Here is a 26,105-nt window from a genome sequence, read left to right as displayed (position 1 = left end):
GGCATTATTCACCTATACTGTACAAATTTTGTAATTGCAAATTTTTAATCATAATTTTATTACAATCTGAATGTGTTTGGATTCAACTGAAAAGGGGGCTGCGTTTTGCGTTTTGCGTTTTGCGTTTGAAGCCTTTTTTTTTTTTTTTTTTTCCAGCCGCAGATGTTGACTTGTCTTCCGTGAACAGTGCATCCGTGCACTGTTCACGAACCCACAAATTTCACTTTTCAGCCACTTTTTCATTAAAAATGGGTCCCGCGGTACTATTCACACATTTTAAAATTATTTTGCTACAGTATTTTCAGTTTTCAGTTTTCAGTTTTCAACAATAAGTTCTATCCAAACAGACCCAGACTGTTGCTTGAATTCAAACCTTTGTGGACCAACCTAGCTATTCTTGTTTTCTTATTCTCCTCAATTTGTTTCTTGTGGGAATGTACAAACATGCTTGCTAGAGTAATTATAATACGCATGGATTTTTGTTAATTACAAGTACTTCAGTACATATCACTCTCATTCATGGTCCCTAAATCCTAGTATTCTAAATTTTTCAAGCTTATTCGTGCACATTGCACATGCACCGCAGCAATTTGAATACTAAGCATTGTTGCATTTTGTGCTTGGTGCAAGTGGTTTTGTTTATATTTATAAGTACATGTAAATATGTGATGATTCCAAGTCGCAATAGGCTCTAGACAGTGCGCTAAATTAGTTTGTTTACTCTAATAACTTTGGAGTATATGTCAAGAATATGTGATGATTCCTAATTGATTGACAACTTGTTATCTCAACAGTTATGAAAAAATCTGTGAATAACCATTGCAATTATTTATATACTTATTGTTATGTTATGCCATTGCTCTATGTTAATAAAGTTCCTAAGCTTATCAGAAAAAATAAAAATAAAAATTATTTTTAAAAAACAGAGAGCAGTAAAAGGTTTTGTGTTTTTATCTACGGGGTAGTTATAGATTTTGAAAAGAAAATTACAACAATGTTATAATGAGATTTTAGTTGCTCATTCTAGCTAGCTTTGGTCATCAATTTAATTGTATGAAATAATTAGACTTAATTTTTAAGTTTTAAGAACTCGAGAAAATGCCTCCCCTATGGGCCATATGCCATTGCTGGCGGGACAGAGCATATGGGCATATGCCCATCAGTGATATTTTCCCATGCCTCTGTCAGCCAACTTCTGCTCTTATAAATTATTACAAAATTAAATGAATAAATAAAAACTAATGGTTTTACAACTAGAATAATAGCCTTTTACTATAGCCACTATTATACAGATATGATAATTGCAGGTGGACCTCCTCGGACGTGAGCCGAGGATTATTTTTGTATTATTTCTCTTTCTTTCTTAAAGATTACAATTCTTAATTTCTTTATTAATTACAGACCACCCCCTTTTCTTTGGCCTTCACCCCCCTTAAATACTTCCTTTCCTGATACTTTATCCACGTGTTGCTCAAACCCCCTCCCCCCTAGATATTTTTTCCCTTAGTGCCTTTGAATAGTGACCAAAAGTTTCAGTTCTACTGTTCAGGGGTCACTTCCCCATTAATGCGGCCAGGGAGGTAGGTGCAGAGTCTTTAATGTGGAGGTGGCAGCCTTGGCTCATGATACTTTTCTAACATCGGTGTATCTAGAAGGTTCAGGGTTTCCCCCTCTTAACCAATAGTATTTCCAGAGTTTTGCCCTGAACTTCATACTGAATCTACAAGCTTTCTTGGGTCTGTCTGAGGAGGAACTCACCCTCGGATGTGTCCTTGGACCCTCGGCGTATGGGCCGATCCGTGGTACTAACAAATTCTTAGCCCAAGAACAGATCGGCCCTCCTTGCTAGAGCCCAAGAGCCCAAATGCCCGCTTGGGTCCTTTTACTCCCCACATTAACAATATTAAATTAATAAAAATAATACATTAAAAATAAAACTAGCATATATTAAGTGTTAACAAAATATAAATAAAATAAAAAATAGAATAAGTATCCCATAATACATTTCAGTTGAATCATTTATTGAGGTGTTATTCTAAATTTTTCTTATAAAATCCCAAAAATATCTATAATTGATTTGATATTTAATTTTCTAACAATTTTTCTTCATTCTAAAGTTAGAGGCTACTCTATTCTCTTATACAACCAAATTATGTTTTCATATTCTATCTAGCAACTAATTAAAATTAAAATAAATAAAAATAAAAACAGATTTAAATTTAAAAAAAAATGATGAATTGATAACTATAAAAATGAAGAAAAAAATTGTATGAGTACAACTTAAAGAAAATGCAAAAACGAAACAATTTGACACTACAATAGTGCTTTCAATTCGACTTATTGAAACTATTCATCATCATGTTTTATTTACTAGAATTATAAAACCAATTAAAAAAACAAAGATGATTTTCAAAACATAATTTTTTTTTCTTCATCATTTTAGCTATATCAACATCCAAACATACAAATATAGTTAATCTCCTGTTGTTTATTTTCTTAACTTTTATAATTATAACTAAAACTAGTAAATTAACTAAGAAAAATAAAATAAAAGGGAAAAAATATATTTTTCCACCGCAAAATCTAAGTATTTTGCAATCAAGAAAGAAGAATTATTAATTAGATCAATCCTAAAATTCTTTTTTTATGAAACTAATGAGAGAGGATACATATTCAAAGAACAGTCACAAAAAACAAACTATTTATGGAACTCTCTCAATCTAATTCATTAAACCCATTCATGTTCTTCTAAAAGTCTTCTCATTTCTACAAGTGGAGGGTCACTTTGGTAAAAGCCACCAAACCCTTTGTATCACTGTCCTTATATAAGATTTCAATAGTAATTCCTTTGTTTACTAGAAATACATGTCTTGGTAGACAAAGAATTAGAATTTATTTATTTAACAAGGAGTAGACTTTCCTTCTACTCTTAGGAAAAACACAAACCAAATCAAATTAAGAATGAAATTTGAGACAACTTTATTGTTTGTATATAAGAGTTTGGCTTACCTTTAAACTAGAATCTCTTTTTATTTTAATGAGAAACTGTCACGCCACTCACTAACTAAATAAAAGGTGAAGATTAAAATTTATTGCTACTTGCTATTGTATATTTAAAACAAAAGGACATCTCTAGTTAAAAAAGTACTACAAGTAAGCCAAACTCTGTATACAACATATAAAATCCATAAATGTATTGTTCTCAATAATGGTGACACATTATTTGCAAACAACCCATAAGAGATCAGATAAAATTTAGGTATAATATATTAGGTTTTCTAATAAAATTTAATGAACTAAATCCAAATATATAATTTTATTGAATTTAATTATCTTTGAAAAAGAAAAAGTTATTCATAGTTTGTACTTTATTGGTTAATGCAACCACGTGTTGAAACTTAATTAAAAAACCAAATATACATCACCTTAAGAAACTACAATTAAGTTATTTTGTAAAACAAATTTGCTGTTTGTTGGGCCATATTAGCATGCGAAGAAACTTATATCTAGTAAGTGGGTTATAGGTTGCAGTTCTTTGGAAGAAAAACATCGTTCGTTTTTATTTATTTATTTTGGCCACATTGACAGATCTATATATTGATGCAAAAATGGTCAACTACAGTGAAATTAATTAATTAATTTTAAGTCTCATCGAATGAGCTGGATGGCTAGATAGGAGATATAGAGGTAGGGCAACCTATAATTGGGACCCAATTCAATATCAACTACCCGTGCTATGAACCTAAAGTTAACTTCTCTAGCTGATAATGGAAACCAAAGGAAAGAGCCACATGCCTTTGAATTGACATAATGATGATGATCTAGACATATTTTCAGTGGCTCCTCCTGAAACTTTGCGTTATACAACAGAATAGGATGATTGGATGAGAAAGAATATGCAAGATTCCTATTACACTCTAGAGAATCAATTAGTTGTAAAACGAAAATAGTATTCTATGGTGATTATTTTTACAAGTAATACATCGATCGGAGATTGTTCTGCTCAAATAACATATAAATATAGTTAACCTCTAACAATCTAAAAGAAAAATACACCAATCATTTTCAAAATAAACAACTTATTTGGAAAAAAAAAAAAAAGCACATATTTTAACAAAAAATCAAATTAAAAGGCTCCTGCATTACAAATTTCACGTAAATGCAAAAGAAGATGGAACTTAGTAGTAGGTATATCTGCCTCTTAATTATCAAAACTATTAAGTTCCATTTTTTTTTTGGGTTAAAAAATAAAAATAGATTTCATTGCACATAAAGTCAAAGTATAAAAATGGGATAAACGAGAATACCCAAGACTCTCACATGAACATTATTGCACCTAAAATGTACAGCCACTTTGCAAATTAGATGCCATAAATCCAATGCCGAGCCTCAAATTCATATGCTAAAAGTTCTTTATTTCCACTAAAATGAATATTCATGGCTTTTAGTTTATCTACATCTGTCATCTTTATTCAACTGAATAATTTTGATTTGAGACAACTGAAATTTGGTATTTATTTTTTATTTGAACTTTTAAAGAATTGAGGGTTTGATACTACCTCAACTTGATAGCTTAATTTAAGGTATAATGATTAAGTGATGCATACATGATTAATTGTGATCATTGCATGACTAAATTAACCACAAGACTAACTTAAACAAAAAAACTAAAAAAGTAAAAATTAAAGATCTAGCCTAAATTTACTTGCATTAATGTAATAGAACTGCTACAATAGAGGTTCCATAAATTTTAGAGGCTGAGATTAAAAATTATAAATAAGTAAATTTAATTATTTTGTTTTCTTTTTAATTATTATAAATGTGGGAGGAAAGATTTCAACCTTGATTCTAAGGTATAAGGATCTTGAGAAACAAATAAGGTTTTGGTATAGAGTTGGAATGGTTTTTTCTATTAATTATAATCTTATTATCTATTTATATTTGTATTTTGGTACTTACTATAACTTATTGTAAGAAATATTATAAAAAATAAATATTAAAAAAAAGTTATTGTGGGACACATTTTCATGACCTCAATTAATTATTGAGAAATGCGTTGTCAAGTCGTTCTTAATTTTTCCTCAAAAAAGAAAAAAGAAAAAAGTCATTCTTAATTTTTTGGGTCGTTGCCTAAAACTGTTTGTTTTTCATTTTAAATTTTAGATTATTATATAGCTATACCTTTGGGCAATATGGGAATAGCACATAATAGTTTAAGATGTATTTGGCTTCTTAATGGTTGGACACCTGTTTTTCACATAAGATTCTTTCTTGTTTCCACGTGTCAATCATTGATTGGAAAGAATTAAATTAACACAACTTGAAAAATCCGAGTTGTCATTCTCCACTGTAATTTATTTTGATAGAGACAAGGGATTGAATTCATCGTACAAAAATAGAAATAAGGTATCCTCTACCACATCCTGGCTTAACTATAAAAACCTGTCCATTGGTACTTGGATTTTTGGACCACATTCCCAATAAATGTACAGGATGTTTAATACAAGATTTTAAACAACAATTTCCAATATTTTACTTACATATATTTCTAAAAAAATATCCTAAACTTGAAAATTGTTTTTTAAATATATGTATCAAACAGCCCATGCTCCTATAACACACTTCTTAATGTACTCATACTCATTACCCTTACTCATCACTCATTTTTTTTTTTTTTTTTTAGAATCATATTTTGTTTTTACACTCTTTATGTATTTCTGATTTCATATAAAAGCAGTGCAATTTTGGCAGATGAGTTCCCCTGCCCCCAGTTTCTCTTCCTGGGAAAAAGAACTGGTACATGCATTAAACTTCAGCCAAAATTTCAGTTTCTTTTAATATGAAGGAAAATATCTAGGTTTATCTTCTTTTTAATCTTTTGTTTACTACTTTTTTAATGAATATCAGGTTTTTTTTTTTTTTTTGGGTAAGACGTGGCATCGGATTTCATTAATAAAACAGAGTTTAATATGACCATTCCATATTAAGTAGTTAATTTAGGAAATATCTAGTTAATAAATAATAAACTTGAGGAAGCCCAAAGTTTAAGGATTAAGTTTAAAGATATGATGACTATCGCGAATCACTATTAAAAAATAGGGTTAAAGGCTTTTATGCAATCCTTAAAGATGATATACTTACAAAGATATATTTACAAAGATGTTTATAAAAATTGGATTTTGTTAATGAATGACTTAAAGGTCATTAGTTTAGAAAATAATTTTAGAAACTTTTTATATGAAAAAAAAAAATTTATATTTTTCATAAAAGTTATAGTAAATCTAATGTATTAAAGACATCAGTTAACTAAACCCAAATAATTAAAGAAGTTAATATGACTAGTTTATCCTTGAGGAAAAAAAAAAAAAAAAAAAAAAAGAAGAGAAAAAAAAAAGCCATTTTGTTGTGTGCAGCCAAAAGCTGGAAAATCATAAAGGCAAAATTTGTAACCACATGTGGCCGAAGCTGGCTGACGCTATTGAAAGAATGAGCTATAAGAGTTGGTGATTATTCTAGACTCCACACGCCAAATGTGATATATGATTGATGTCTCTACATGCACTAAAAAAATAATAGGAAGTGATAGAGCTAGAGTTAGCAAAAAAAAAAAAAAAATGCACAGTTAGTTTTTGCAATCAATTTCATTTTTTTCGTATGTTAGTATTGGAATTTATCCTCTCAAGTTTCAACTCACTATCGCAAATATTGAGCAAAATTGGTCCTCTTTCTCTCTGCCCCATTCACCTAACTCAACCCCTAAAGTCCAACCCAATTGAATTGAGGACCCTCCCAAACCCAATTTTCTAAAGTCCAAACCCTATTTCCAAGAGTAAAGAACAAAAAAAGAATATTGAATGAATGGGTTAGAGTTAGAGTTTGAGTTAGAGTTTGAGTTCGAGGGAGAGAGAGAGAAACCCAAAAAAGAAAAAAAAAAGAAAAAGAAAAAAAAAACCCAAACAAACCTAAATGAATAGCTGGAAAAGGCTGGAATTTTCAACCTACTCCTCCAAGAATCGCTTCACAATCTTCACGCTTGGTTCCAACACCTGCCTCTCCCAAATTTCTGACCCCGAAACGTTTGAATTTGACATAACCTCTCGAAACGCCTCCGTGGCATCTAATCTCCGTAGGTCCCACCCTGCCCTTTTTAACCGTACGATCTTCCCTATCTGCTTCTTTGCTAGCTGACACGTGTTGTCCTTTATTTCCCTCACGGCCTCCATGTATGCCTCCTCCGTCCGCACCGGATCCCCACCACCACCATCACCTCCACGCCCATGTGGCGGTCGCGGTCGTGGTGGGTATTTTTTAAAATAATTTTCAAACTCAGGTATTCCGATTGCTTTCTTCAACCCGGACCGACCCGGAAACTCGCTGAAAAACTCGGTCAACTCGTCCAACATCCCCGAGTCGAACATGTCCTCGACTCGGAGCGACAGGTACTCCGACAAGACCCTCATTGACACGTCGACCCATAGGAAACAACAGTTGTACCTTAGAGTGGAGGAGGGAACGGAGCGGGACGAAGGGTCGAATACGTTTGAGTCCGGATCGAACCGGTCGACAAGGAGAGCATGTACGAAGGAGTTGGAGCCACCTACGATTAGTGGTAGTTTTCTTCGGGAAACGATGTCGGAGATGACTGAGCCAGCGAGGTTTCGGAAATCGAGAGGTGAGAAGTCGGCTTGGAGGACTGGGTCGACCTCGCCGAGGAGATGATGATTGATGCCACAACGTTGGTGAAGTGGGATTTTGTTGGTGGTGATGTCGAGGCCATTGTAGACTTGCATTTTGTCGGAGTTGATAATCTCAGCGCGGAATCGAGTGGCCAAGTCGATGGAAAGCTTGGATTTTCCTGTCCCAGTGGCCCCCATGATAACAACAATCTTGTCCTTCTTCTTGCTATTGTGATTATGGTTAGTCTTTCGGTGATGAGGAGTGGAGTCCATGCGAGGCCAGCGGGGTTTTCTGAAGAAGAGCTTGGGTTTGGAAGAAGAGAAAAAAGAATAGTGGGAATAAGAAGAGTACTGGGCCTGGGTAGAGGAATAAGAGTACTGGACAAGCCTCATCTCTATTCTCAATTTCTCATAAAGAGAGAGAGAGAGAGAGAGAGAGAGAGAAAGAAAGAAAGAAAGGACAGGCTGGTGGTGTTGCTCTCTTCTCGCTGAGCTGTGTGTACTATCTCAACCAAAAAAAATACTCACTCCCTCTCACCCTGCCCTGTACATGTACATCTGCTCTCTCTCTCTCAGGAAGAGAACGCCATTTCATATTTTTTAGATTTTGCCTGTGGGATGAACAAATGGAACCGTCAACTAATTTAAAGCCGTCTTATATATGTGTCGTAAATTGTAATGCTCTTCTAAACTTCAACATCACCCCACAAAAAAGTTATTTATAAAAATATTATGACTTTTTTTAAATATCTCCTGAAATTATTAATAATAATCATCATAATAATATGATCGAAGCTATTTTTTATACAAATAAGAGTATCAAGGATTTACGGCATTCGACTTTTAATCTACGTCCAAAGAAAAGATAAAAATTTCACCTGTAAATTTAAAAATTACAAAATCAGTGTAGAGTTACTATCACAAAATGTCAGAAACTCCTTGTGCGTGGTTATGTACTTTACAATAGTACACTAACCTCTCTCTCTCTCTCTCTCGCTCATTGTTATGTCTTTTGTTATTCATATTGAATAAAATTAAAATTTTTTTTTTCCTTTGATACTACTTTGGTACATCAACCTCTCACTCCGTGTGTGTGCAGTTAGCGTTTTCTGCTCTTTCTTTGGCTTTCTACACACACGCGAGATACAATGTCATATCAACTTAAATCGTGCTTTAAGAAGATGATTTTACAAGTGTGTCTGAAAATGTGCAATAAAGAGCATGTAAAAAGATTTAGCCTATGTTTCACCAAAAAAAAAAAAAAGATTTAACCTATGTAGGATAATATTTTTACAACTGTATCAAATTTTTGTGACACAAAATTAATTATAAGATATTATGGGTTTAGAAAGCTCTCCAAAAATTAATAATAAAAATAATATGAACGAATATAACTAAAAAAAAAAAGACACAAACACAAATAACAAAGAACACCAAAAATTTACATATATAGCTCAATTTTTGGCCTATGTTCACAAGTTGTGGTAAGGAGAAATTTACTAACAAATTTGGGGGTACAAAATTAGTGTATAGGTATTATTGCAAAACCCAAATCCTAACACACCCAAATAGCTCTTTCTCACAAATACGAAAGGCAAAATAAAAAATAAAATTTCTGAATTGCACTACATCACACTGTCTCTGGATAACAAGCTGCATATGTATAGTCATATAGAGCAAAAAACTACCAACTTCCACACAGTAGTATTGATCTGCATAAGAAAAGTTCATGTCGGCAAGCATGCATTTAATATAGGCGTCATATAAGAACTGTTGGAAAATATAGCTAAATAAACAAGTTTTGATTCAACAATACAAACCCTACAAAATTTAGCAATGACAAAAATAAATAGATAGAGTTAGAAAAATCTCACAAACTATAGAATCACGTAAAATGCGTTGTCTTTAAAGGTTGATTCGTGCCACCCGGAGTAGAACTCGATGTGAATGGCTCTCTTGGCCGAACAACCCTCCAAGATTAGACTATAGTAATTTCCTCAAGTTGATCACACACTCAATCAAGAAGAACTAGGAACAACCTTACTTGCCTTTCCTTTTCTTAAAAAAAAATTGAAGCTGAAATTTTCTGAGCTGAAATCTTTGTGCAGCAAAGAAAAAAAAAACAGAGCAAAAAACAGATGGATACGGCTGGAGAAGAAGAGAGAAATTATGTGTGTTGAATAGTATGATTTTTTAGGGTTTTAAGCTAAGATGTGAGGGCTGCTAGGCTGTGCACCAACGGCTACTGTGCAGCCAACGGGCTGCTCATTAAATGCCCCAACGGGCTGCAAATTAAATGCCCCAACGGGCTGCAAATTAAATGCCCCAACTGGCAGAATCAGATTGGGCTAAGGCAAAAGGAAAGAAAAGGAATGAGGCCCAAGAGAGATAGAGAAAAGTCCAAGTTCAACCTAAGCCCAACTCTAACCTTTAGCCCATTTCTTTCAATCTACCACTCAAGGTGCTATGGTTTATAAACCTATATGAGAGCTCATCTCTAACCAATGTGGGACACAAGCATAGATTAAGAGTTTGAAACACACTTACTCCAACAATCCCCCACATGTTACAAACACTAAACTAGGAAAGGCAATAAACTCAAGAAGACATGCATCAATATGGTACCATAAGGTTTTAACCACACTTAGGATAAATAAGTAGGAACTACTAGACAATGGTAGAGTTAGACTCGTTTAACCAAGCTATTAGATAACCAAACTTACCACCCACATACCTTTCTTTACTAAGGTTGTTCCATAAGCGGGTTGGCGCCTTATACAGGCCATGCGCCACTGGGTTTCATGAGAGCTCTAGAGACCTACCCAAGTCTCATAGGAAGTGGCACAACTTCCACTCCCACATAGGTGGCATCCATCAAGAGTGTGTGCAGTACACCCCATCCCAACAGGTAGGGACTATGGATCCATTAAGAGCTAGAGCTCAACCTCTAACAATCTGCAACTTAGCACTGTCTCACACCATAAGGATGGACTCATCACTAATCTCCTCAATGAGATAGCGGAACACATAAAACTGACAGTCCCCATATGGACCACAAATGACCTCTACCTATTTAACCCCTTGCGTGGAATCACCCATCATAGAGGTTGGGCATTGGCCATAGTGTCACAATTTGGGTATCAGTCTTATCCCCCTCGATGTCTCACTCACCAGCCTTCTTGCTAGTGGCTTGGTCAAAGGATCAGTCAAATTCCTTTTTGACCTTACAAAGTCCAAGGACATTACACCATTATCAATGAGCTGCCTCACAATATTGTGCCTCCATCGGATATGTCGACTTTTCCCATTATAGATTTTGTTCTTAGCACGTGCTATGGCAGCCTGGCAATCACTATGCATGCAAATAGAGGCAATAGAGTTAGTATACAATGGTATATCGATTAACAAACTCCTAAGCCACTAAGCTTCGGACCCAGCCTTTTCTAAGGCTACTAACTCTGATTCCATGGTGGATCTCGCTATACAAGTCTGCTAGGATGATTTCCAAGAGACAGCCCCTCCAGCTAGTGTGAACACATATCCACTAGTGGACTTTACCTCATCTGTATCAGAAATCCAATTAGCATCACAATATCCTTCTAATATAGCAGGATAACCACAATATGACAAACCATAATCAAAAGTTCCCTTTAAATATCTTAATAGTCTAGATATTGCATCACAATGTTCAATACTAGGATTATGAGTATATCTACTCAATCTACCAACAGCATATGCAATATTAGGGCGAGTACAGTTTGTCAAAAACATCAAACTACCAATGATTTGTGCATATTTATCTTGTGAAACACTATCACCACGATTTTTAAACAAGTGAACCTTAGAGTCAAAAGGAGTAGACATAGATGACATATCAAAGTGTTCAAACTTTTTAAGAATTTTCTCTACATATTGAGATTGTGATAGTGTAATGCAATCATTGTCCCTAACGATCTTGATGCCCAAGATTATATTTTCCTCACCTAAGTCTTTCATATCAAAATTAGAGGCAAGAAAGTGTTTAGCATCATGCACAACATCAAGACCAGTTCCAAATATAAGTAAGTCATCAACATATAAACATATAATAACACCTTCATTATTAATAAACTTGCTATATATGCATTTATCAGCACCATTAATCACATACCCATGTGTAAGCATAACATTATCAAAATTTTCATGCCATTGTTTAGGTGCTTGTTTTAAACCATATAAAGATTTAACCAACTTACAAACTTTACGTTCTTGTCCAAGAACTACAAAACCCTCGGGTTGCTCCATATAAATTTCTTCTTCTAAATCACCATTTAGAAAAGCAGTTTTAACATCCATTTGATGTATTACAAGTTTGTAAATAGAAGCAATGGCAAATAAAATTCTAATAGATGCAATTCTAGTAACCGGAGAATAAGTATCAAAGTAATCCACATTATGTTTTTGCTTATAGCCCTTGGCTACTAAGCAAGCTTTAAACTTATCAATTGTACCATCCGGTTTTAATTTCCTTTTAAACACCCATTTGCAACCAATAGGTTTAACCTTGGGTGGAAGCTCAACTAATTCCCAAGTATGATTAGACATAATAGATTCTAATTCATTATTAATTGCTTCCAACCAAAAAGGTGCATCTACGGATTTAATTGCATCATAGTAACTTACAGGTTCATCTTCAACAACATAGGCAAGAAAATCGTTACCGTAATCGTTTTCCTTCCTAGCTCGCTTGCTCCTTCTTATTTCTTGCACATCATCAACAAAGTCATTAGAAATTTCAATAGAATCATGCAATACTTTTTCCTTATTTTTCAAAGGAAACACATGCTCAAAAAATATGGCATTTTCGGATTCAATAATAGTGTATGATTCTAATATATCACTTTTGATGACAAGAAATCTATAGCACGAACTATTGCAAGCATAACCAATAAACACACAATCACATGTTCTAGAACCAAGCTTTCTCCTTTTAGGCTCGGGTAGCATGACCTTAGCCAAGCACCTCCACACTTTGAGGTATTCCAAGTTAGGCTTACGCCCTTCCCAAAGTTCATAAGGAGTTTTACCAGTTTTCTTATGGGGTACTTTATTTTGAATATGACAAGCCGAAAGAATGGCCTCCCCCCACATGTTGGAAGATAGCCCAGAACTAATAAGCATAGCATTCATCATCTCTTTAAGAGTTCTATTTTTCTTTTCGGCTATTCCATTAGATTGCGGTGAATAAGGTGGAGTTACCTCATGTATTATGCCATTTTGTTCGCAAAATTCCTTAAAAGGATTAGACTCATATTCACCACCTCTATCGGTTCTAAGTCTTTTAATTCTTTTATTCTTTTGGTTCTTAACTTCACTTTTATACTTTATAAACATCTTCAAAGCTTCATCTTTGGTTCTTAGTAAATAAAGTTTAGTGAACCTAGAGTGGTCACCAACAAAGATCACATAAAATCTTTTACCACCTCTAGTCATTGTGTGTTTTAAATCACCCAAGTCACTATGTACCAATCCAAGAAGCTTGGTTTCTCTTGTTCTGGATTTACAAGGTTTCTTGGTGATTTTAGTTTCGGCACAAACTTCACATTTGTCCATATTAGCTTCATTTAGTGAGTTAATAATTCCACATTCTTTCATTTTCTTTATATAGCCAAAATTAACATGTCCAAGTCTACCATGCCAAACATCAATGGAATCAACTAAGTAAGCACAAGAAGATGAACCACTTTCATTAATAACTTGATCAACATTAAGTACAAAAAGACCTTCATCATCATAGCCCTTACCAACAAAGACTTCATTCTTAGTTAAGGTAACTATGCCACCATCAAATAAGACTTTAATACTGGCTTTACCAAGTAAATGTACCGAAATGAGATTATGTCGAAAGTGAGGTACATGAAGGACATTATTGAGTGAAAGAGTTTTACTGGAAGTTAGCTTCAAGAGTACCTTCCCTTTACCACTCACCGGCACGGACCTATTGTCCCCAACATAGACACATACGGTGCCTTCCGCCATAGGAGTGTAGGAACTAAACTCCTCTTTGAATGCACCAATGTGTCTTGTACAAGCCGAGTCAACTACCCATTGCTTCACTTTTGTCACCAAGTGTGCCTCACACACCACGGCCGCAATGATCTCTTCGGTTTGCACCACATTTGCCTTATTTGATGTAGAGCCTTTGTTGTTGTTCTTATTGTTGTTGAAGTTCCCCCTCGCCCTACATGTTGCCGCATAATGACCTACCTTGCCACAAATAAAACAATTACCCTTTTTCTTTTGGATTTGAGGATTTGGGCCATTTTTATTATGAAATTTTCCTTTTCCTTTGAAATCATGTTTCTTATTATGTTGTGGAGGTCTGGAGGGTCCTCCCTCTACAATATTAGCCTTGGAAGTAAATTCCTTAGCTCTAGAAACCTTTTCCGACATCCTATTTGTTTCTTCAATTTGAATATCAACGATAGTTTGTTGAAGATTCAAATAGGTTCTATGGTGGCTATACCGGTGTTTATACTCTTTCCAAGAGTCCGGCAACTTAAACACAAGGCCATGAGCCACAAACCTCTCGAGTAAGACATCACCCTCTTTAGCTAAGTCGGATACTAATTTTTGAAAATCTTCAATTTGGCTAGAAACACTTTTTTCCTCAACCATTTGAAATGACATAAATTTAGCCGTAGCAAACTTTTTAGCACCCTCATCCTCAAACCCATAACGACCATTAAGTTCATCTCATAAATCTTTAGCACAAGTAAAATGACAATAATTATCAAACAACTTGTTAGATAAACCACACTTAATAGTATGAACACATAATTTATTTGTTTTTTCCCACTTTGCTATATTTTTAGGATCATCTTCGGGTTTAGGCTCATAAAAAACCCGATCAATTTCGGGTAAATTCCAAAATGGGCAAAACCCTTTCTTTCCAATGCTTAAAATTATTTCCATCAAAAGCCTCAAGCTTTGTAATTTCCGAAATGACCTTAAGAGAATCAACAACTTGTTTCTTCATTTTTAAAACACACTAATCTACCTTTAAAATTGTTGGAAAATATGGCTAAATAAACAAGTTTTGATTCAACAATACAAATCCTAAAAAATTTAGCAATGACAAAAATAAATAGATAGAGTTAGAAAAATATCACAAACTATAGAATCACGCAAAATACGTTGTCTTTAAAGGTTGATTCGTGCCACCCGGAGTAGAACTCGGTGTGAATGGCTCTCTTGGTCAAACAACCCCCCAAGATTAGACTATAGTAATTTCCTCAAGTTGATCACACACTCAATCAAGTAGAACTAGGAACAACCTCACTTGCCTTTCCTTTTCTTAAAAAAAAATTGAAGCTGAAATTTTCTGTGCTGAAGTTTTTGTGCAGCAAAGAAAAAAAAAGAGAGCAGAAAACAAATGGATACGGCTGGAGAAGAAGAGAGAAATTATGTGTGTTGAATAGTATGATTTTTTAGGGTTTTAAACTAAGATGTGAGGGCTGCTGGGTTGTGCACCAACGGCTACTGTGCAACCAACTGGCTGCAGATTAAATGCCCCAACGGGCTGCAAATTAAATGCCCCAACGGGCAGAATCAGATTGGGCTAAGGCAAAAGGAAAGAAAAGGAGTGAGGCCCAAGAGAGATAGAGACAAGTCCAAGTTCAACCTAAGCCCAACTCTAACCCTTACCCTTAGCCCATTTCTTTCAATCTACCACTCAAGGTGCTATGGTTTATAAACCTATATGAGAGCTCATCTCTAACCAATGTGGGACACAAGCATAGATTAAGAGTTTGAAACACACTTACTCCAACAAGAACCACATTTTGTTTTTACAATGCTTGGAATAGAAAGACATGCACTTAATGCTTGTCTACCATTCCACTAAAAGACTCACACCTGTTTAAAATTGCTGAGTTAAAAAATTTATTTAAACAAAAACTTATTACTAACTCAGCAATTTTAAACAAGTGGGAGTCTTTTAGTAAGATAGTGGACAAATGATGTGGTCCACCAGAGGATTGTATAATTTCTCCTTCATGAGATTCTTTGATGATTAAAAACCATTTAGGGTCAATTTAAAAAACAAGAAAGGAAAAATGGGTTAATTGGGACGTCGTTGTATTAATCGAATCGTTGTCAATTTGAATTCGAGAGGTTAGATTAATCGAATAATGGTTAATTTGAATCCAAGGGGGGTTGGATTTATCGAATCATGGTCAATTTGAATCTAAGGGATCAATCAAACCATGGTTGATTTGAATTCAAATGATTATACTAGTCGAATGTTGGTCGATTTGAATCCAAATGGGATGGTTTGGATTTTCTAGGAAATTTGTCTTGAAATTCCTTTTTTGTTCATGTCATGCATGCATGTGATATTCATATTCTTGAAGGCTTACTTGACTAACTTAGCTCGACTTCGTATTGATCTGAACGAATTAAGGCATTTATGATCAATCCTGAGCTTTCTATAGAGGAGTATTTCGATAGTAAAGAGGAAACATTATCTGATGATGATCCTAGTCACCATACTAATGCGAGTTAGAGCACGCCTTTTTCTCAAGGAAGTCAATACCGTACCGGAGGCTGTACCGGTTTAGCCACCGGTACGATATATTTCGGATACCGGTCAATACCGGTGTACCGTTTCGGGTTTACCGCTATTTTATATATATATATATATACACACACACACACACACACCAAAATCTTTAGAACCATGTTTATAAACATATAATATTTCACTTATATTATAGTAAATATAAAAGTTTATTATAAAATATTACCTCAATTCAGAACAAATTATTCATAATTTTAGACTTTAGTATCAAATAAAAGAAAAAAAAACACAATATAAAAAATAGAAAGCTTAGTTGTTCATTGCATACTAAGAAAACAAATAATACTAAGAAGTTAATGTAAATAAATTACCATTATGCCTTTAAAAAAATTCAAAAATTACAAAACTAAAAAAAAAAAAAAAAAAAAGCTTTTTTCTGTACCGGCCGATACGCCCAGTACCGGCCGGTATTGCCCGAAATTGGCCGGTATGACCGGTACGCGGCCGGTACGGCCGGTATTTTTTCCGGTACAATATAGAAGTGTACCGGTACCGGTGCACTGGCCGGTACGGCATGTACCGGCCGGTACCGGTACGGTATCGGCCACACTGCTTTTTCTTGAGGCCACCCATGACACATTGGGTTCCCAAGTTGCTTCAAGTGTAGGTCCATCCTCCATTGGTGATACATTTTTTCAAGATACATTTTTCCTCATAGACGGGTGGCTATTGATCCTTCTGTTTCAGTCACTCCCAACATTCTAGACAAATGTTTGATGAATAATCTTAACAAACACCCTTGCTAACATCCATCTTTGCATGGTACATCATTTATGATATTATACCTACTTCCTTCAACTTATTGATTCTAATTCTTAGAATTATGACCATGTTCATATTCCTCTATCTTTGCCTCTACCGCAGGAATGGGCGAACATGGATAGTGGTTGTGGTGGTTGGATGAAGTTCCGTAGAAGCTTGATAGTTGCCCATGTAGCTGATGTGGGGGGGGGGGGGGTTAGGGATTCAAGGTTTTTTATTTATTTATTTATTTTTTGGGGAGATCCAAAGGAATTATCCACCAAGACAGCTTAAAGGAAAGTACGAAGAATTTTTTGTATAGGGGAACAAGGAAGGAGTTTTGTATCTTAGGGTACTCGAAGGAAATTAAACACTTGGAAAAATTTAGGGAAATTTAGCCTCTACTTTAGGAAAATTTGTTTTCCTCTACTTTAGTTTTTGGCTGAATTTGTTGGATTTATATGATATATTTGGTATATATGTGTATGCACTAAAATAATGCATGATACTTTATTGAACATGATTAATATAACAGTTGAATGCTTAAGTTGAATAAGTTGAATGAACTTATAGTTAATACTTTATTCTTTTGCTAGTAATATGGACGAATTTCTTATAAGAAAATCACTTGTATTGCAAGATTCATCTTCCAAAAAAATTTGTATTGACTTGAATAATTTTCTTTACAAGTTATGAAATAATGTCTTGTCTTTTCATCTTAATGATTAGAATGAAATAAAATGATCATATTTACAAAGAGGTTATTGTCAACCTCTTGGCCATAATTTCCCTAAAAAAAGAAACTAGTGAAGTATTGCGTCGATTTAATCTTGATTAGTTTAAATAATACAAACAGATCTTAAAACAAGGATGATGCATATTGTTTATATTGTTCCTTATTTAGGTAAGATGTTAGGAATTGGATGAGAGATCAATAGTTTAATGATTGCTTGGTTGTGTTCATTGAAAAAAAATGTAGTTGATTGCATTGATGATGAAAGTATCATACAACAATCTCAAAATATAAAAACTCGTAAAATAAAATTTCAAAACTTTATGTATTTGTGCATGATTTTTTCTCTTTGCAATGTCAATATATTCAAGTTTTGTTTTTATGAAATTGGTTTAATTTAAGTCTCTAAATGACCACCTTGGGAAAAAAAAAAGTTCCATGGAGTTACCACTGCAAGCTAACACTATGTGGCATACATCAATGCTAAAACATATTGCCACACTAGCTCATCTTTGCATCTATCCTCACAATACATCACACATATGCATGAACATGTAAATATGTGAATATCCATAAATATGAATATGCTTTCATATCATTATGATAAATCCATACATGCTCAAAAATTGACTATCATAGGGTCTAAATCATGCATGAAGATATGCATGAAGATGTGAATGTGAACATATATGAATGTTGTGAGGGACGATTTTCGAACAGTATCCAGGCCCAAGCTTAAACAAGGACTCCAGGCCCTCTAGTTGTAGTTTGAAGGGACTAGGTTTGGTTTACCACAGCTAAATGGGCTGTTTACAGACCAAGTGGTGCACAGGGCAAGACTCCTGCAATACGTATACACTAGCAAGCGAGAATATATGTATTGATCAACAAGAAAACAGCAAAGGAAGACAAATGTAACAAAGGGAATACAAAATAATTGTTCGGGATCCTTAGACCAATAAGAAACATTTCATTAGTTTTCTTAGTTATGGATTACAATGTGCTCACTAAGACGTGATACAAGGTCCAAATAAGCTAAAAAATTACAGACTTAGATGATTATCTAAGCCTCTAAGACTTGCAAAATTTGAATCCTTTTGAATCCAAGTATGTACTGCAGTGGCTGTTTCTAGGATACCGGGAGATAATTCCCTACTTTTCTTGGAGTTTTACAGAGTTTTTCTCAATAATTCTATATGATTTCACTATTGCTAAATGCCCTTCAACGTTGGCTACTTCCCCTTTTTATAGTGTCACTCTTAGGGTTCTGGGGTACCACTGATTCTTCCCCCTTGGCTCCCTGGGTACCAGAGCCCTTGTTTGTTTCAGCCGTGACAACTGATTCTTTCCTTGTTTCCCACAACTCTCTTCTTTTGGTGTTTTTTCTTTCAAAAGTGCCTGGTTGACCTTCCATTTTGAGGTGCCTTTGGGGGAGCTGACCTTTAATGTTGCTCCCTCCAAGTTTTCTCTATCTTCTCTTTTCAGGCTTAGCCCCTTTTTAGCCACCCTTCTCCTTTTGTCATCTTTCCCAATAAGCCAAGTCCCTCTCTACTGAATCGAAGGTTTCCCTAACTATTTCCTTTCATGGGTCTCTTTTTTGGGTTCCTCGAGGTACCGACCTCTTGCTCTTGAGTCTTTGCTCTCCAAGCCCTCTGGCTTCGTACTGCATCATTGTATGCTCGAGAAGGACCCATCTGCCTTTTCGTTCCTGGTGCCTTTTGATCTCCCTTTGAGCTGTGTTGCACACCCCAAAGGTCCTAGGTAGTCTCCGAGATCCTGGCCCAGCCCCTTTTATTGGACTTTCTTTAGGTTCTCTAATTCTGCGGGCTGACTCCTTTCCTTTCTCCCTTTGTTTTATGGACTCTGAATCTTGCTTCTTCATGGATCCTGGGCCTCAAGTCCATTGGCTTTAGCATCCTTCTCTTTTGGAAGCCCAATCCTTTTTTTCTTCAATTTTTGCTTCCCATGGGTTGGCCCAATGTGCCATTTCTTTGGGCTTTTTTTTATCATGATTTTTTTTTAGACCTCAACAAATGTATACAAGTAATTATGCCAAAATCACGCTTGTATCTAAGCATTCACAAAAGACATTACTATGACACTTTACACATACTACAATGAAAAATAATCTTATGATATTTTATCTTTTGCATTATAATGAAATTGACTAAAGTGGGTGCAATAGGGAAGTACACCTCGACCGAGTGGACCATAGTGGAGAAAAGAAAAGGAGTCGCCACTTAATTTAGGTCTAGGAACCATATATATGACGCCCTTATGTGGAAGGACTGATCTTACTACTAGACTATGGGTTCGGAGTTTAGGTACGACTTGGGAAGGTGTTAGGCACCCAAGGCCGCCAGACTTATAGGTCGGCTTCCACTCATTGTATCTTATATCTTAATCTCATTAAAAGCATGTTCAATATTGCATCTTAAACTCACACACACACATACACTAGCATACATCTAAGCATACAACATAACATCAATCATCCCAAAACCCTAACATGCATCTTGTCCAGTCCAACACCCTACAATCACATCATAGATAGCATTGAAACCCTAACACACATCTCACCATGCATCTCATCTCATATTTCATCCAAGGTAGCAACATGTATATATCAAATCAAGGCAGAAAGATAGGCATAGTAAGATTAAACAAACATGTGATTGCGTCTAAACATCATCCAAACAAACATACTCACACTTGTCATCAAAACAACATATTCTAAATGCATGTTCATATGAATTCATGACTTACCTCACTCCACCACAGCACCTATGCATCAATGTATGTTCATATCATATGCATGTCCTTGTAAATAAACAAATCAAAAGCCTAACTAGCATCAAAGAGGTAAACAAACTAAAACAAGACAAAACAGAGAGATAGGAACTCAAGTATAGAACAAAAGAGATTAAACAGAGGCCAAACATGTGAAAGAAAACAAAAGGAAAAGAAAACAAAATTGAATTAAGGTTTTTTGGGCATGAGTATGTGTGCGCATACATAGGCCTGCGTACGTAGCCCATTTGTATACATACGCATACAAGCCCCAAAAACCCTAGCCTAGAAACAGAAACACAAAAAACAGAATAAAACTAAATTTAACAACTTAACATGCTTTAAAATAGAAAGCTATTGAACATTAGGCTATCTAAACGTAATAAAACATAAACAAAGCAAGAAAAAGAAAAGGTTAGAACTCAATACCTCAAACACAAAGCTGTCTAAGCTTGATTTTGACGATTCCCCTTAGTCAATCTATTCACAGTCAAATAAAAAAGTGATTAATAATCTTAAATCTCGAAGATCAAGGCCAAAAAAGGCCCTAATTAGAAAAAATTGACTTGAGGATATTTTGTGAAAAACTCCCTTTTTTTTATGCAGAAAAACTCCCTCTTTGATTCACTATTTCTAGTGAATCATTTGTTTTCCTTTAGTATAGTATTTTCTCTGTGTTTTGAAATGGTACCATGTATAAATTTTTATATTGAGAAAATGAGGGTTTGGAACGGTTCTCAAACGATATGGGATTCAATCCAAACCACAGCTTTAATGCAGAAAACTTGCATTTCATAGTTTTTGGAACCCTAACATGCGTACGCATGCATAATGCTTCCGTACACAAGTCTGGAGCATGCGTATGCATACGCATGCCCTCGGGTTTCTGTGGCCATTATTTTCCAAAAATAGTTTTATTTAGCTCATAAAAGAGTTATATTTTCCATAAAAACCTTCCTCAAGTCAATTTCATTTTGATCAGGTCCTAAACTAACCTTGAGTTTTAGAATTTTACCATCATTAGGGAACGGGGGCCCGTTTCGTAAGGGGTACAAAATGTAGTGTCTACAGATACCTCTCTTTTGATTCATGAGATCCGTTACCAAAATCAAAAGAATAAGATAAAAAAAACATTTTGTTTCAACGTATGGCTCAAGCCCAACCTACACACATGGCACACAACACACATACATAGGGTAGGGTGCAACTCTGCAGAGTTGCGTGGGATTCGTATGTCAGAATTTCTGCCTTTGTTGCTCAAGAAATGAGAAATGACAGGTTCATTATCGCAGAATATATTTTTCCAATTGCAAGCAAAAGACGAGTGACTTACTATCCTAGAATCACTAAAAAAGAAAAACAAACATGGCCAGTAGCCACAACCATTGACCAAACAAACAAGGTGCTCTTACGAGCTTAAAAGGATATATATATATATATATATATATATATATATATATATATATATATATATATTTGTGGTGTCCATTTAAGGGTCTTGCCTCAAACTTCGCCGGGTGGCTTGCGCCTTTTGTCTTCCAACTCTATCTCTACCTGTTCTGCTGAGGCTCTTGCCTTAGGGTGACCTTGTTTTCTATCTCTATCTCTACCTCTTCTCCCTCAAGATATGTGCACGATTTCTAGCTTGCATAGGATTTGTGCCTACATATTCAATTCCAGGGGGATATGTATTCTTCTTTTGTAATTTGTATGGGATCCGTGCCTGCATATTCAATTCTCGAAGGATATGTGCATAAGTTCTAATTCTTCTCTTCTGACTTGTATAGAACCTGTGCTTGTATATTCATTTCTCGGAGGATATGTACATAAGTGGCCTTGGTGTTCTGGCATACAAGGAAGTCCTTGGTGAAAGACCTACTGTAGAGAATGACTTGTTAAGGAGTGTATTGGTGACCCGCAGGGGAGCCTTCTTGGTAATTTTGACTTATGAGGAAGTCTTTGATGGTGTGTTGTCCACTAGGGAAAGTATAACTCGCTAGGGAGTTTTGGTGGTGATTTTGACCTACGAGGAAGTCTTTGCTAATGTGTAATCCACTAGGGAAAATTTTCTTCTTCTCTTTCATAACTCACTCAGGAACTTGTGTTGATTTCACTCATGAGTGGGTTTTATCAACTCCAAGGGGAAATTTCATCACAACTTTCGAGGGAATTGTCCTTATGCCTTAGACCCGCATGCCAGTGCAATTTTGGTGCAGTGCTTGGCTAAGAGGTGGTGAGTTACTACCCACACCTTCCATATTGTTGATCTGGAGATGACCGTGACTCCTTATGCATTTCACCAGATGACCAGCCTTAGGTGTGATGGGACGCTTATCAACTTGGGGGATTGTCGGGCATGCAATTGGGCATAGAGTTGCTCGAGAGAAGGTACTTAATGGATACGATCCATTATTATGACATTGTGACAGATTACAAGCTTCTCCTACATGTGACTCCTAATGACTGTGCCTGGATGGCTAGGGCCTTCTTGTTGTATATTCTAGGGGCATATATCTTCGCCAATAGGGGGTAGATAGTGTTCCTGAGGTGGTTGTCCCTCTTTTGTGATTTTGAGGAGGCTTAGGAGGTCAATTGGGGCTAGGCATGCCTTGCTTACCTACACCCATCCTTGGACCTACTCAATAGATGGACTCTGCGCCAACTGGTATGACCTTGGAAGCTCCTTGAGGTTAGTTCTCTCATCATTTCTAGCACCTTACAATGTGTGTGTTTCCCATTCTTGCAATTGCGCTTATTCATATGTCATCTAGGCTTTAAAAACTATGCTTTATAGTCTTGTAAACTGTATCTATATTTGTACCTTGCAAATCATCATCTTGCAAACTACATTCATATCCATACCTTGAAAATTGTACCCATTCTTGCAAATTGTCATCTCACAAATTGTCATATTCTTTTCAGTGCTGGGTCATGAAGTAAGGTCTTATCGCTCGTGGAGTGGAGGTGGATCTGAGGAGCTTCTCCTCAGTTAGGACTCACTTTGACAGACTTTCTTCTGAGGAGGTGAGTTAAACATTCATTTTTCCCTGTTGCCTTCTTTTGCATGCCTTTAGGATTCTTCATCTAACCCTATGTGCTGTCACAGGTCATTTGGAGTCCATGGGGAGGTGCTCTTGCTATTGCAGATCCTAAATTAGAGGCTGCAGCCATCATCACTTCTGAGATCACCCAGCCTTTTGAGGGTGCCGATATGAGGGTTCTTTACGTATTGGAGAGGCTATGTTGCCAGTAGGTGAGTGAGGATGTATCGCAAGTCCCAATGGATCCTCCATAGTTCATGCTTGCCTCGCTTTCTATGATTGATGCCGAATACCAGCTTTGGAGGAATGGCATTCCTTATGCCAGGCGGCTTGTTGATGATTCGGATTATGATGAGTTCAGTGAGACTCGTCTCATGCCTTCCCTCATTCAGGATGTATGTATCCTTTCCTTAACATTTCCCCTTCATTCTTCTTTTCTTGTGTTTCTACACATAATGATACTTAAATATGATGCTTATATCAGAATTACCATGCTGCTAGTGGTCCTATTGACCCCTTATCTACCCTGGTCGGTCTATGCTTATAGCCCTTACGGCTTTGCTCAGGAGTGTTCAGTGGGACGTAACACAAACGTCATACGCTACCCTTTTCCTAAGGGTACACAAGTAGTGGGTTCTCCTTCATCCTTGTCTTATCTTTTCTTGCATCTTTCAACAGTCGTTCTAACACTGTCTTCTTCTCAAATTTCAACCCATTATAGAGGAGCATGAGGAGCTTGTCTGGTTTGCTGGGAACCTTAAGTTGGAGGTGACTGAGTATTTCACGTAGATCTACGGTCTTGGAGGGTTTGCTCACCCTAGTGATGGTGACTATGATGATGATGGCGATAATGGTGTTGGCGTTGGCTGCTTTGAGACTACTTCCAACTATTAGCCGAGGAAGAGTCGTCACTAGTAATGATCCTGCAAACAGACAAACACACACAGACATAGACATACAACATATTTCTCCTTTTTATTTCCTTTTCTTTTTTTATTTAGCATGTATTTCTACTTTTTGGATTTTATTATAGACATTGGATTTTATTTTTAAAACATCTTTTACATTTCTGTTTTTATTTGAGACATGTACTTAATTTACAACTCATGGGGATAATTGCATGCAATTTCATTTTCCATGGTCCTTGACACTTGAAATCTGAGCTTGATTGTGTCTTGAGTAGTTCTCTAGGTTGTGGGAATCATGGGAGAAGCCTTGATGGAGGAATCACACTCCAAATAGGAAAAGGAATTTTACTCTGCCTTCCTCCTTACGCGCGCATACACATGCATGCATATGCAGGTGTTGACCATGCATGCATGCCCCGGGCCAAAAAATCCTAACTGCCTCTTTTAAGTATAAAATAGTCATTCGAGCCTCCAAACCCCCATAAAATGTGTTCTATACTCAGGAAACACTTAGTAAGGTCCCCCAATGGCAGAATTCACCCCTTTGGAGGTCTCGACATGGATAAAGAAGCTTGGTTCCACTTTCAAAGATGCTCTCATCCCTCTTGGCCTTTCTTGCATCCTTCCCTACCATCAAATAAAAGTGGATGAACCTCTCCTTTGTACTATTGCTAAATTTTGGATCCCAACTCAACATGTTTTCCAATTTAATGGTGTGGAATTATGCCCTACTCTTGAAGAATTTTGTACAATCATGGGTGAACCTGACGTTAGCACTCTCATTCTTCCCACTACTGACGAGGATTCTCTGATATGGCTCATCAACCTTTGGGAATTCCTCTTGCTATGTCTTAGAGATGGTGCAATCTTAACAATTTGAATATCGGCATGGTTTTCACATACTTTTCTTAAAAGAATGCTCCTTTGGCTAGGGAAAAATGCTCTTATTATCTCAATGCCTTTTGTCCATGCCTTCTTGTGAGGTACTTCTTAGTACATGACACACCTCATGTAGATAAAAGGATGCTTTTAGTGGTTATCAATATAGAGAGGGGAAGTCCCGTAGGCATGATCCTGGCCAAAACTCTCAACGGTTTGGATGCTATCCATAGAAGGGAAGCAACTTTCTTCATAGGGAGCCTTGTAGACATCGTATTTTGTACCTGTTAATAAAGTTTGGTCCCCAGCCCCAATGATGATCTTGACATATGTCAAACACGGGTAATTAAAGAGTTCACAATAGTTTGAAAGTAATCACAACTCAAAAGTGCTCAAATCGAGTTGAAATGGATATTGAAAGTTGACCTTTGCTCACTATTTTGATCATAACTTTTGATCCACAAAGAATTTTTTAGTGGGTTTTTTTTATTGGAAAGTAGACATCCTGAGCTTCAATTTGAACACAAATTTTGCCTAATTTAAACTTATATTGAGTAAGTTATGACCATTTGAAGTTGGGTCAACTGGGTAGTCTGATTTTCTGAGTTTTAAAACTTCATTTTAAGTGCCCAAAATATCATGCTTTGATGTGGGCCGGCCCATAGACCCTTGGAATGTCCAAAGATAATTTAAAAGCCCCAAAAGGCTTAATTTTAA

At 35.8% G+C, this 26,105-nt stretch overlaps 1 protein-coding gene across 1 annotated transcript; it reads right to left on the bottom strand.

The window, feature by feature from the left end:
* Positions 1–6,442: 6,442 nt before the first annotated feature.
* On the bottom strand, positions 6,443–8,319 carry LOC142608241 (adenylate isopentenyltransferase-like). Its single transcript, XM_075779981.1, has one exon. The coding sequence runs from the start codon at positions 8,067–8,069 to the stop codon at positions 6,999–7,001; it is 1,071 nt and encodes a 356-aa protein (XP_075636096.1). The 5' UTR covers positions 8,070–8,319; the 3' UTR covers positions 6,443–6,998.
* Between the last annotated feature and the right edge of the window lie 17,786 nt (positions 8,320–26,105).

This window comes from Castanea sativa, chromosome 8 (genome assembly GCF_040712315.1).
Source record: "Castanea sativa cultivar Marrone di Chiusa Pesio chromosome 8, ASM4071231v1".
NCBI lineage: Eukaryota > Viridiplantae > Streptophyta > Magnoliopsida > Fagales > Fagaceae > Castanea > Castanea sativa.
Note: the sequence above shows the minus strand (reverse complement) of the source record. Positions and strands in the feature narration are given on the sequence as shown.